This window comes from Pan troglodytes, chromosome 11, assembly GCF_028858775.2.
Source record: "Pan troglodytes isolate AG18354 chromosome 11, NHGRI_mPanTro3-v2.0_pri, whole genome shotgun sequence".
Classification (NCBI taxonomy): Eukaryota; Metazoa; Chordata; class Mammalia; order Primates; family Hominidae; genus Pan; species Pan troglodytes.
In genome coordinates this window covers 94,985,824-94,999,599 of record NC_072409.2, presented here as the reverse complement: position 1 = coordinate 94,999,599, position 13,776 = coordinate 94,985,824, and the positions used below count along the sequence as shown (strand labels likewise).

At 36.6% G+C, this 13,776-nt stretch overlaps 1 protein-coding gene across 12 annotated transcripts in view; it reads left to right on the top strand.

The window, feature by feature from the left end:
• The window catches only part of FOCAD (focadhesin), a 313,151-nt gene that overhangs the window by 227,506 nt on the left and 71,869 nt on the right, over window positions 1-13,776 (top strand). For all 12 annotated transcript variants that reach the window (XM_009456376.5, XM_063787945.1, XM_063787943.1 and 9 more), the window contains 3 exons: window positions 1,868-1,956; window positions 5,897-5,941; window positions 12,361-12,469. In XM_009456376.5, coding sequence (XP_009454651.2) covers window positions 1,868-1,956; window positions 5,897-5,941; window positions 12,361-12,469 — 243 coding nt within the window. The remainder of the gene's footprint in view (window positions 1-1,867; window positions 1,957-5,896; window positions 5,942-12,360; window positions 12,470-13,776) is intronic.

The window sequence follows — 13,776 nt, the reverse complement described above, 5'->3', positions numbered from 1 at the left end:
ACGGATTTTTAAAATTTCTTGTTCCTTGCCTTTTTCGGAAAAGCATTACAGGAAATGTTTTAGGAGTAAGGAGGCATAATTTAAGAAGCATAACTGAGACAGGCAATAAAAATCGTTTTATACTTTGTTTTGCCTGGACTCCTGGGAGGCCAGTATTAATATCTTGCTAATTTCCAAGAAACAAAGGGGAGAATGAAAGGGTCAGAATTCTATCTTTGAAAAAAGTATGGAGAATGAGGATTGATGTGATTGAAGCAAATGAACTATGAAGGATGTGAATACAGTGTCCATTACATCTCAGAGTGCCTGAACTGGTGAGCCCCAGGGTATGGTGAGTCAGGAGTTGTGCTAAATACACAAACTCTGTAGATCGATAAATAGTCCTTGACCTCACAGGGTGAGCAACTTTGAGAAGTACAAGGACATATAACTTTATAGTCTGGATATTACATTTTTGGGACCTCTTACTCCATGAGATTATACAGATAAAAATATGAATTATTTCAGGAGATATTTAGATAAATTCATGAAAGATGGTTTTGTAAGAAAATAAGAGGGAGGTAGAGATCTTTGGTTATTGACAACAAATCTAATAACGGTAGCTATTATTTGTTATCAGGCACTATTTAATGTGATGCTTTAATACCACAAGATATTTGTTGGCCACATTTTACAAATGAGGAAACTGAAGCTTAGAGAAGTGAAGTAACTTGCCTAAATTTACACAGCCAGTAGGTGTAAATGGCATTAGGCCGAGGCATTCTGAGCCCATGTCCTTAACTCTTCAATGTGTATCACTTTTCTAAGTATGGAGAGATACATACTTTTCTTCTATACACTGTATCTTAGAACTCTAAAATCAATAAGAAAAAGACAGCTAGTAGAGAAATGGACAGAATAGAAAAATCCTGACAGTTAAGAAGATATGAAAAGATCCTCAATCTCACTAGTAAACAATGAAATAACATTAAAACCATAGTGAAGACCATTTCATATCCACCAAAATGGTAAAAATTAAAAGCCTGACAATTCCGAATGCTGGTGAGAATATGAAGTAACCAGAACTCTTGTTTACTGCTTGTGATATGTAAACTGGCACATCTACTTCTGATAATGGTTGGGCATTACACTGCTGAATTCTTGTCCAAGTTAGGGCCCATCAACAAACAGTATTTTAATTATAGATAATTTAGATAATGTAATTGGTGATGGAGTAGAGGGGGAAGCATCTGATTAAAATAATTCTGAGTAAAAAAATGGAAAAGATAATACATATTTAAAGGCCTTGGACTTAAAGGAACAATGTTAGCAATATTTTTTTTTCACATGCTAGAATTTGGGAATTATGGTACCTATTTTTATAAGTTCACTCAAGAAATAGAAGTGTAATGTAGAGCTGTTGGAGAATAACTTATATTATATCTTACCTGAATCTTAAGTGTTACATACTTTAGCTTGTTTTCTAGTTTTCTATTATAATACTGGTATATGGCCCCCAATCTTGGTATATTTTGGTGTTAGCTAAAATTATCAGTTGCTAACAAAGGCAGATCACTAGCAGGTAGGAGATTTTTTAAATGGGGTCTCTGAAATTCAAATTTGATGCAGTAGGTATCTCAAAATTAAATTCTCTGCATTAAATTTGCCAAACATACAACTTCTCTAAGATGTTACCTCTTTGGTGAATGTAGAAATACCTGAGCATTGATGTGATGATTTCTCCTCACACATCCTCTTTCATAATCTAATATCTTATCCAGAACACTTAAGGCCAAATGGAAAAGGATATATCTGTGTTTTCCAAAGAAATTTTAAGATCACTTCAGCCATCGAGTTCACATGCTGATTTATGCTGTGATTTTTGCAGGGAAGACTAGGAGAGCTGGAGTTGCAGTTAAAACATGGAAAAGAAGAACCTGAGGAGGTGCAGTACAAAAAAAGCACAGCCTGGCTCTGGTAAGTGTTCATGTTCAGCTGCCCATTATTTGTCATGGGAAGTGAGCTATGAGGGGAAAGGTAACTACTTTAAAGGCTTTAAGATTAGCAGGTTTAACCTCTATATGTGAGCCTGAAGGGGAAATGACAGAAGAGCTGATAGGTGTATTCCCTAGATAGGAGATAGAGAGCTTTATTTATAAATTATACATACACACACACACACACACACACAAAAACACACACACACACGTTCTAAAACAATGTGGAAACAGTTTGCTTTTTCCCTTTTCCACCTGTAACTGATTATTTTATATGCTTTTGAATGAAAAATTCTTTTTTTCCCACTCTGTTCATTGCTTTCCTACCTCACATGTAGTCAAGGATTACTTCTCCCCTCCTCTGCTCCCCTCTTCCCCAAGACATAATTATTAGGAGCAACTTTACCGTGTCATGGGTTTAATTTCTTTGGCAGACATTTCCCAGGGAATTCCCACTATATCATCTAGAAATATATTAGTGCTGGCTCATAAAAGCAACTTAAACTGTTTCATGGGTTGAGAAGAATACTCTATCAGATTTGTGTTTCACCAGCCTAAATGTAAGTAAAGTGCCTAAAGTCTAAATACCTTTGCCTACAACCACAGGTTGCTTTAATCTAAAAATCTATCTGAAGATTATTTAATTATAGGTTTTCATTTACTGACAGTTGGCTCATGTAGAAAAGGAGAAACTGTGTGTATGTATTTGATTAATTGTATTCTAAGTCATATTTTCTAGATTTATCAAAAAATGGCAATGAAGTTTAAAACATTATGATATTGGATTTAGGATTAGAGGGTTTTGTATCCTATTTGCTCTTATCTTTTGCATCTATTTTAAATTTAATCATCTGAAAGTGATAATTGGTGAAGTAGTATATTCGCTAAGTTCTTTAAAATATATAGAGAGACCTATCAATACATATTCCTAGTGAAAACTCATGGGCTGTGTATATATGAGTATAAAGGAGTTAGGTCCCTAGAAGTTTCTTAAGAATGATTTCGGCTGGATGTGGTGGTTCATGCCTAGAATCCCAGCACTTTGGGAGGCCAAGGCAGGTGGATCATTTGAGCCCAGGAGTTCAAGGCCAGCTTGGGCAACATGGCAAAACTCTGTCTTTCCAAAAAAAAAAAAAAAAAGATATAGTTAAACCTGCAGTAACTAATAAGCTACCTTGAAGTGAGCTCTTCCTCATCCTCACTTAATTGGAACACAATCCCAAATCTAAGTAAAGTCATCACTTGATTTATTATTTCAAAAAGTATTTATTGAGTGTCTGTCATGTGCCAGGCACTGTTCTAAGCACAGAGGAACAGCAGTGAATAAAGCCCCTTCTTTGTCCCTCCAAAGCTTATACTTGAGTAGATGGAAACCTGTAATAAACAAATAAACAAATGGAATATGATAGAAGTTGATTCATGGAAGAAAAATAAAGTACGATAGAGGGAACAGAGAGTGAATGAGGCTTGAGGGAGGTTGAGGGGTGGCATTACCATTTTCTGTACGGTGTTCAGGGTCTCTTTAATAATATGACATTTGAATGAGACCTGAAGGAAGTGGTGGAGTGAGCCAAGCTGATATCTGGAGAAGAGCATTCTAGGAAGAGGAAACAGCGAATTCATCATAGGCCCTGGGAGTGTACCTGGCAAAGCCTGTGTGGCATGGAGAGCGCAAGGATGGAAGTAGTGGACATGAGAGTAGAGAAGTTCGGGAGATTGCAGGGTGGAGAGTCTTTGTCAGCACAAAGAGGACTTTGTGAGTGAGATGGAGAAACATTGGCAGATCTTAATCGTAGAATCTGACTCATGATTTAAAAGGACCACTCCAGCTGTTATGTTGAAAATATCTACCCTGCGGGGCATGGTTAGGAGTCCGTTGCAATAATTTAGGCAAGAGATAATAGTGTTTTAGACTAGGATGTTAGTGTGGAAAAGTAAATTGATTTTGAATCTATTTTAAGGCAGATATCATACGTTATAAATGCTAATAATTGAAATGAAGGATGTGAAAGAAAGGGATCAATCAAAGATACTCCAAGATTTTAATTCTAAACAAAAGTATGGCATTTCCATTTGAGACAAGGAAGACTAGAGAAAAGCAGGTCTGCGTAGAGTAGGAATCAGATTTTGGACTTAGGCCTGAGATGCCTCATTAGCCTCCAACTAGAGATAGCAAGCAGGTTGTTGACTAGTCTGTAGTTCCAGGGAGAGCTCAGGGCTAGAGAGGTGAATTTAGGAAACATCAGCATATTGATGGCATTTAAAATCATGATGCTGGATGAGGTCACTTAGGGAGTGAGTAAAGAAAGAGAAGATTTCAAAAGATTGAGCCCTGATTCTATATTTAAAGGTGGGGAAGATGAAGAGGGAACCAATAAAGCAGACGAAAAATTAGTTATCAGTGATGTAGAAAGAGAACCAAAAGAGAGTAAAATCTTAAAAGCCAAGGAAAGAAGGCATTCTAAGGAGCAACCAACTGTGTCAAATACTGTTGTTAGGCTGCAGAAGATAGGGACTGACAATTGAGCATTAGATTCAGTCTCTTGAAAATAACTGGTGGTCATGACAGGAGCTCTTTTGGTAGAGTTATTGAGACAAAAGCCAGGTTCTAGAAGGATCTAGAGAGAGTGGAAGGAAATAACGAGAGTCATCAAGCATAATCTTTTACACAAGTTTTGACGTATAACAGACCAAGAAATGGGGCAATAGCTGGTGGGCTTGTTCTGCTTTCTTCTTTTAGAGGGTAGATACTACAGTATGTTCACATGCTAAGGGAAATAATACAAGTAGAGATGGAAAAATTTGTGATGCAGCAGAGAGGAGGGAGTAGAGAGGTAGCTTTAGTGCACAAGTGGAAGGTTTGACCTTAAATGTAAGTTTACATAGGTCATCATTTGTAAATATTCCACACTGACCAATGAAATATTACATTGAATGGACTATATTCCATGTAGGAATACGGAAATTAAACAGTACATTTTAGAGAAATTTGCAGTCAAATGCTTTTAAAAAATACAAGATTGAGATCTATAGGAGGTGTTGCACCTGTCTGAAAAACTTGCCTCTTAAGAGTGACTCATTCTCAGAGTGCTGAATAGCTAAGATTTTATTATATATCAAATGCAAATATTTATGAATGTCAATATAATTTATATTTAAATGCAACAACTTTAACAATATTTATAAAACCTTCGAATTTATAAAATTCAATGTTTATATTGAAAATGATCCTTTTAAAAAAGTAAATTTGACAGCAAGTGGTTGTTTTTTACTTCATATTGAAAATTCTATATTGAATTAAAAAATTAGGTTCTGTAAATATTTGAATTGTGCCTACCTTCTTTCTAACCCACAAGTATAATTATTTTCTTTTGGCTTTCCTGTGACTATATAACCAAAGTTTGAAATTGCATTTTCTATAAACACATAGCGACTATTTCATATGTACAATTTGAAAATTGTAAATTGATGTTTTGGTGAGCTCTCATGTAAAAAAGAGAGACTGTCTTAGTCAGTTTGGGCTTCTAAATGCCACCACATTGGGGATTAGGATTCAATTTCAAATGTGAATTTGGTGGGGTATGCAAATATTCAGTCCATTGAAGAGAGTAATATAATGGACACTTGTATACTCACCACGCTGTCTGAGATAATACTGTTACAGTGCTATCTGTACATCCCCCCTCAGTTACACATTCACCTCCTCCTTGCCTCCACTCAGTGACCTTATGAACAGGAAGATGAAGCTATCTTTAAAGCAGAGCCCTTATTACAGTTCTTTCACCTTATACTGAAATTCTACCTGTATAGTTTTAAGATCTGGAGCCATTGCTGGAGGTTCTTATTAATTGATGAAAAAGAGAAAGGAATGATTTCTTGTTCTAACGTAAACTCTCGTCTATTTTCCATCTTTATTGCAGGGTTAGAGACATGCTGACTGATGAGATCACCAAGGCAGCTGCAAAGTAAGATCCATTTAGTCTTTTATCAAACATTTTTTATAAATACCTTTTCCTGGCAGGTACATACATTTTCTCCTTTTAGGGCATTTCATAATTTTAAGGATTTTAGAGTACTTTTCAATTATTTATTTAAAAAATTAATCGTTACCCTTCTTATAGTAGGTGAATTCTTACTACATGTCTTTTTGTGAAAATACAGAAGGATTGGTACTAACATATAACTTTTACATCAGGAGTCACTGAAGTTGAGCCCCTGCTGTATACCTAACAGATGACATGTGCTTTGGCTTAAACTTAAAGGATTGTAATTTAGTTCGAGGGGATTAAAAAAAAAAAGAAAGGAATCCTTGCTAATATGAGTTATGTTGGTAGTACTTCCTTTTGTTCCATTGGTGTTATTGGGTTCAGCATATCTAAAAATTGAATTTTTAAATACTAAAAACTAATGCCAAGGCCCATTAAAAAAGCAGTTTTAGTCATATGCTTATGGTTGTTTTAACAAAAATTACTTGAGTGTCACTGCCTTGATGCTTTTTATTTACCTTAAGCCAGCTCTCACTAAAAAATACCCGAAACTTGCTTGAACAATATCTTCAGTTTCCTTTGTTAACTGACAAGCTGACTAATTGTTCCTGGCAGTAAGTTACATGCCAGTTACACTCCCTTCCACCATCTTCTCTAACTGCTGCCATTTCTGTTTGACTCCTTTCTTTCTTGCCTCCAACCAACATAGATATACCTTTGACCTAGAGGATTTTGTGTGTATTAAAAGTCCATATCATCTAGAAATTTTTAATTGTAGTATAGTTTATCCTTTTCATGTCGCAAAACCTTCTGTAGCTAAATAGATTTTGCCTTAAAAACTGAACAAAAAATGATGTACCTTAGAGTTAGCTTTCTATCAATAATTTCTTAAACAGACACTTAACTGTGAAGTCTGATCTCAGCAGATTATCACTGTTCAGTCTCATGTCTTCTGGATAAAGAGAAATAGAAGTGATAATCCTCCCCTGACTCAGTCCTATGGAAGGCACTGCGAAATATCTGTTGATAAAATGAAAACTAAAGTACAGAGAGCTTAGATAGAGACTCATTCATGTCTTTTTTTTCCACTTTGGTGAATTGCAGACATAGTGAGAGAGGGCTCAGTTGCATATCAGAGGGGGAGGGGATGCTGGGATGAGAATGCAGGCTGTCTTTGACCTTTACCTGTAATAGTTTGTTCTCTTATGTAGTCTACATATATCCTATTAAAAGCAGTGCTCTGACATTTGCTGCAAAAACTTGAATGCAGAAGAAACTACCAACTTTCTCCTAAAGCAAATTATAATTCCTCCTATCTAGTAGATATTGCAATTTTCCATTCTAAAATTTTACTCCAGTGTGACTGTAATTTTCATATTCACAAAGTATCACTTCGTGACTAATACCTAAAGAAAATATGTTTACATGAGTAAAACTAATTCATGTTCTCATGGTATTACCTTCTCATCAAAACTTACAAAGTATCTTATAGACCTTATTTTAATAAAGCAATCTTGACAATACTAGGAATGGTAGCAAGTGAATAAGAGATATTTTAGGTCTGGAGGCTGAGAGATTGGTGATAGAGCAGGGGAAAAAATCATTCTGTCACCCTCTCTGCTTCTTCCCACTGGCTTCCTCCAACGTGAGGCCTTCACCACTGCCCGCTGCCAGCTTAGCTTCCCTTTCCTTAGCTATGGCTGCCACAGGCTGGTTTGGGTCGGGGTATGGCTTGTTTTGTTCAGAGCTAGAAGTTAAATGCAAAAAGTGACATACCAATCATGGGATGATCCTGATTTGTTCATGTAAGCCCCAAATCTCCTCAAGCTGATAAGCAACTTCAGCAAAGTCTCAGGATACAAAATCAATGTACAAAAATCACAAGCATTCTTATACACCAACAACAGACAAACAGAGAACCAAATCATGAGTGAACTCCCATTCACAATTGCTTCAAAGAGAATAAAATACCTAGGAATCCAACTTACAAGGGACGTGAAGGACCTCTTCAAGGAGAACTACAGACCACTGCTGAATGAAATAAAAGAGGATACAAACAAATGGAAGAACATTCCATGCTCCTGGGTAGGAAGAATCAATATCGTGAAAATGGCCATACTGCCCAAGGTAATTTATAGATTCAATGCCATCCCCATCAAGCTACCAATGACTTTCTTCACGGGATTGGAAAAAACTACTTTAAAGTTCATATGGAACCAAAGAAGAGCCCACATCACCAAGTCAATCCTAAGCCAAAAGAACAAAGTTGGAGGCATCATGCTACCTGACTTCAAACTATACTACAAGGCTACAGTAACCAAAACAGCATGGAACTGCTACCAAAACAGAGATATAGACCAACGGAACAGAACAGAGCCCTCAGAAATAACACCGCATATCTACAACTATCTGATCTTTGACAAACCTGAGAAAAACAAGAAATGTGGAAAGGATTCCCTATTTAATAAATGGTTCTGGGAAAACTGGCTAGCCATATGGAGAAAGCTGAAACTGGATCCCTTCCTTACACCTTATACAAAAATTAATTCAAGATGGATTAAAGACTTACATGTTAGACCTAAAACCATAAAAACCCTAGAAGAAAACCTAGGCATTACCATTCAGGACATAGGCATGGGCAAGGACTTCATGTCTAAAACACCAAAAGCAATGGCAACAAAAGCCAAAATTGACAAATGGGATCTAATTAAACTAAAGAGCTTCTGCACAGCAAAAGAAACTACCATCAGAGTGAACAGGCAACCTACAAAATGGGAGAAGATTTTCTCAACCTACTCATCTGACAAAGGGCTAATATCCAGAATCTACAATGAACTCAAACAAATTCACAAGAAAAAAACAGACAACCCCATCAACAAGTGGGTGAAGGAGATGAACAGACACTTCTCAAAAGAAGACATTTATGCAGCCAAAAGACACATGAAAAAATGCTCACCATCACTGGCCATCAGAGAAATGCAAATCAAAACCACAATGAGATACCATCTCACACCAGTTAGAGTGGCAATCATTAAAAAGTCAGGAAACAACAGGTGCTGGAGAGGATGTGGAGAAATAGGAACACTTTTACACTGTTGGTGGGACTGTAAACTAGTTCAACCATTGTGGAAGTCAGTGTGGCAATTCCTCAGGGATGTAGAACTAGAATTACCATTTGTCCAGCCATCTCATTACTGGGTATATACCCAAAGGACTATAAATCATGCTGCTATAAAGACACATGCACACGTATGTTTATTGTGGCACTATTCACAATAGCAAAGACTTGGAACCAACCCAAATGTCCAACAATGATAGGCTGGATTAAGAACGTGGCACATATACACCATGGAATACTATGCAGCCATAAAAAAGGATGAGTTCGTGTCCTTTGTAGGGACATGGATGAAATTGGAAATCATCATTCTCAGTAAACTATTGCAAGGTCAAAAAACTGAACACCGCATGTTCTTACTCATAGGTGGGAATTGAACAATGAGAACACATGGACACAGGAAAGGGAACATCACACTCTGGGGACTGTTGTGGGGTGGGGGGAGTGGGGAGGGATAGCATTAGGAGATATACCTAATGCTAAATGACGAGTTAATGGGTGCAGCACACCAGCATGGCACATGTATACATATGTAACTAACCTGCACATTGTGCACATGTACCCTAAAACTTAAAGTATAATATTAATAAAATAAATAAATAAATAAATAAATAAATAAATAAATAAAGGTGAAAACAAAAAAAAGTCGAGTCAATAAAAATTTAGCAAATTTTCACATCCAAAAAAAAAAAAAAAAGAACATTTAAAGCTTCAGGGATAGGGGTAAGGGAGAGTCAGAACACGTATAAAACCTGATGATTGATGTGAATTTATTTCCATTATTATTTATTAAACAGATTTAAACCTGAAGATAAAAATCACTGAAGTATTGAGTCACTTTACTAATATGTAATATAATACTTTGTCCCTAAGAAAGCATCATTGTAGCTCAGCCTTCCTTGTGCTTTTTAATTAGGTTAATAACATCATTTTGTTTTAAAGGACAATTTAATTAAAATGTCGGTGGTGTTGCCTAGATAAATACTCTACGGAAGCTGACATGTTATTATGCAAATTAGTCGCTCTTGTTTGACTGGTAGGGGATAGTTATTTGAGCAACAAGGTGATGAGTTTTTACTGAACCAGTTATAGATTCCCACCTCTCCAGCTCCTCCTTGAATTTGTTTCACTTAGTATGTATTGAGTACCTTCTATCCATAAGTCATTGTGGCAGGCATGAAGGGAATGCGAAGATGATCAAGAGTTAGTCATGGTACCTTTGTGAAATGTGTAATTTGGCCTAGGGCTGCACTGTATAGAGTGGACTAGGTTTTTAATTCAAAGATTATTATCCAAATATGTGTTCATTCTGCAACCAAATATATTATTACCAGTGTTTTTAAATAAATTTTTCTCCATTACTTAAGAACAATACATACTCAGATATGTCAAGACTAGTGAAGGATTTGAAATAAAATAGTTTTTGGTACTGTTTTAAAACCGAGGCTAATTTCTCTTTCAGAATTTTGGGGTTAAAAAGAACTTTTTATGTTATCTTGTCTAATATATTTGTTTTATGACTTTTGATACCCAGATTCTAGTGACCTCACGTTTTCTACAGAGTAATAAAACTGGGATTCTAATACTCAGATCACTCAAAATTTAGAACTGTTTTTAAAACTCACCTTTAGGGATTCATGACCATTTTGCAGTAGGAAAGGCCTCAGGATATTCTGTTAAAAGAAAGAGATAATATTAGAAATAAAAGATTTAATTTGTTTTTGTTAAATGATTTTATGGCTAGGGCACCGAGGAATGACCAAATCCCACCTTGTTTCCTTGTGTTTTCTTATTAGCTATATGAGTGCTCTGTAATTCTCTTTGTAGAACTCTAGGAAAACCCAGGTTGGGGCCATCTGCTTAGACCTCAAGGCTTCCTTCCCATTTTCTCCTCCAACCCTCCCCATTATAAATGTTGATGTCTTGCTAACTTTTGACAGGCCTTATAGAGGAATACATTGAGGTGGGGGGGCGGTGGTGAACAAAATGATCAAGGCTTCAAGTCTTCACAGAGCTTAACCACTCTAAAGTGGAAGGGAGAGGGGGAAGGAAGGATGGGCGAATAGATAGGAAGGATTTGTTAATGGCAAGTCCTGAGTCCCATTCTTACCAAATGAAAGCAGAAATGCAAGAACACATGTGCGCCAGCAATTTAGTACCCACTGACTCAAGTCTTCAATTGAGACTATGGCTTGGGACTTGAGGTACTAGGCTTATTTAGGGAGCAGAGTTGAAAATCTTCCTTATCCCTCATATCTGTTGTAGTCCTGCCCTGAGGTAAGCAGGAAGTGGTTCTTGGATCATGCACTGAATTCAGATTCGGGTTTGAAGTCCAAATTTTGGGGAACATTGTATTTATGGGAACCCACATCAAAGGACTGAGGACTAAACGATCTGATGGTATGGGTGCTCTTGTTGCTGGAGTTCTGTTATAACCGAATTGGCAAACCTAGAGCATCTGATTGGTGTCCCATAGGGGACTTTATAGGATCAGCTTGGAATTATGGAATAATATTAAATGTACATTTTCAAGTGGTGAGTATATTAAAAAGGTTCAGGTTTTTATGTTAAATTCAGAAGTCAAACTGTTAAGAGTTTATTGCTGATATTAGAAGGCTACCATTTAGATGATGTAAAAAGGCAACTTTCAGTCCAAATAGTCTAAAAACAGCCCTTTTTCATTTGCATCTTATCTGGGGTCTCCAAATTTTATTACAAACTGGCTTTAAGGTTGATAGTTTTGCTATATTAAGAGAAAGAAGGAGAGGATAAAAATGAGTAAGAAAAGCTGCCGTGTGTCAAGTTGTAAGGTATGCAGGCTGAAGTGGTTTGCTAGAAGCCAGTTCAACATACCGGTGCTTCAGAAAAGCCAAAGATTGTTCTATTCTGCTGGGCTTATTGACATAACTGTCTTAGTTATGTTTTTACAACAAATCAATAATTTTAAATTGGCTAAAGATGACACAGAAGAGATCCTAGGAAATGTAATGTTAAATGATGAAATAAAAATTTAGGAAGAAACAACTTACTAAGCTTGGATTTTTAAGTTATGAAAAGGCATAATGACCCATACTACATTGATAAGAAGAATTCAGAAACAGCTCTAGAGTCAGAAGGAAGGAAAGAAACTGTTGGCCTAACAGAACAAACAGACCTGCATTTACAAGACTCTGTGAAGGAACACAAGTTGCTTTTTGACTTCATCTGCCCTCCTATATTAGCTCTTTCTCTTCTTCTGGTTAATACCAAAGTTCTCTGTTGAAATTTTTTTCCTTTTGAACAGGGAGAGTCCGGTAGTGAAAGGCAATGCGCTGTTAGCTCTAAGCAGCCTTGCTGTCGTCGTATCTAGACATGAAGCCAGCCTCTCCTCAGACTCTGACGGGCTCCTGGAGGTTAGTTGGGGTGATTTAAACAATTGGCTTTGATTATGTCTTTTTAAGCCTGGCTTTAGGTAGCCTGGCCCTGGGTTTACAAGGTTAGATTCTGTGATTATGGCACCAAGTTATAGTACTTGATGGGCCTTTATACTGTGAGCCTCAGTGTCTTCCTAACTTTGCTGCTTTTCTGTTTTCCTTTCTCCATCACAGTTAAGTGGTCATTTCTATTTGAAGGTGCCAATTTTATGCCATAGGGGTTATCTTTTTGTGATTACATCAATGGTAACCAATCTTACAAGGTTAACTAGGCTTACTGAAAGTGAACAATGCCGTCAAAATGATAAATAAGCAGTGTTTATTGACTGAAAAAAATGTACTTTGCATTTTAATTGTATATGTCAATGACAAAGTGCCTATTCATTTTTGCAAGGCAGTTATTTCTTAATTAAACATGTGGTGAGCTGGCCACTGTTCATTTCTAATGTGCTTTCTTGGATAATTCATATCTGTCTAAATAAAAAGGCATGGATTTATTCTTGTTTTAAGTCTCATTATCTGGTAGCTATCATCATCTAGAGATGACATAACTGAGTCGTTAAAAATATAGGCTTTGGAATAAGAAAGTCCTATATTTAGATCCTATTACTTCCGCTTACTACCTCTATGGCCTATTTGTAGCAATTTCCTCTTTCAGAACCTATTTCTCCATCTGTAAAATGGAGGGATAACAATGCTCACCAGATAGGATTGTTTGATGGATTAAATGAATTAATATATGTGAAGCACAACAGCTCATAGATACTAAGCTCTTATTAATAATAACCATTCAAAATTATTCAGTCTGTCTCTGTCCTCAATGAGTATCTTATGGGCTATCTGTATTCTTTTTTTGTTGTTGTGGGTTTTTTTGGTGGTACACTAAAAAAATCAACTCTGATGACTCATTTAAAGCAAAAAGGAACAGGAAGTATATGGAATCTAGAAGCCCGTGGAATTAAAGGCAAAGCTTAAAAACTGTATTTTGGGAAGAACAAGAACCAGGGCAAGTTGGGTAGTCCAGGCAACAGGTACTAATGAAACATCTAAGCAGACCACCTCCAGTGGGCCAGAACAACTTCAGTCATTTATTATCCTCGTGTCACTTAAAATTCAGAGTCCTTTGGGTCCTAGGCCTACCCCTTGGATAGTGTAGGACAGCTAGTTTGATTGAGCATTTAACTAACCTTCAAACAGTGGGGAAGACGGAACTCTGCAAAGGGTATTACTACCAGTAAACAGAGAATAGGTGCTGTGTGGCAAAAGCCATGGATATATATTACATG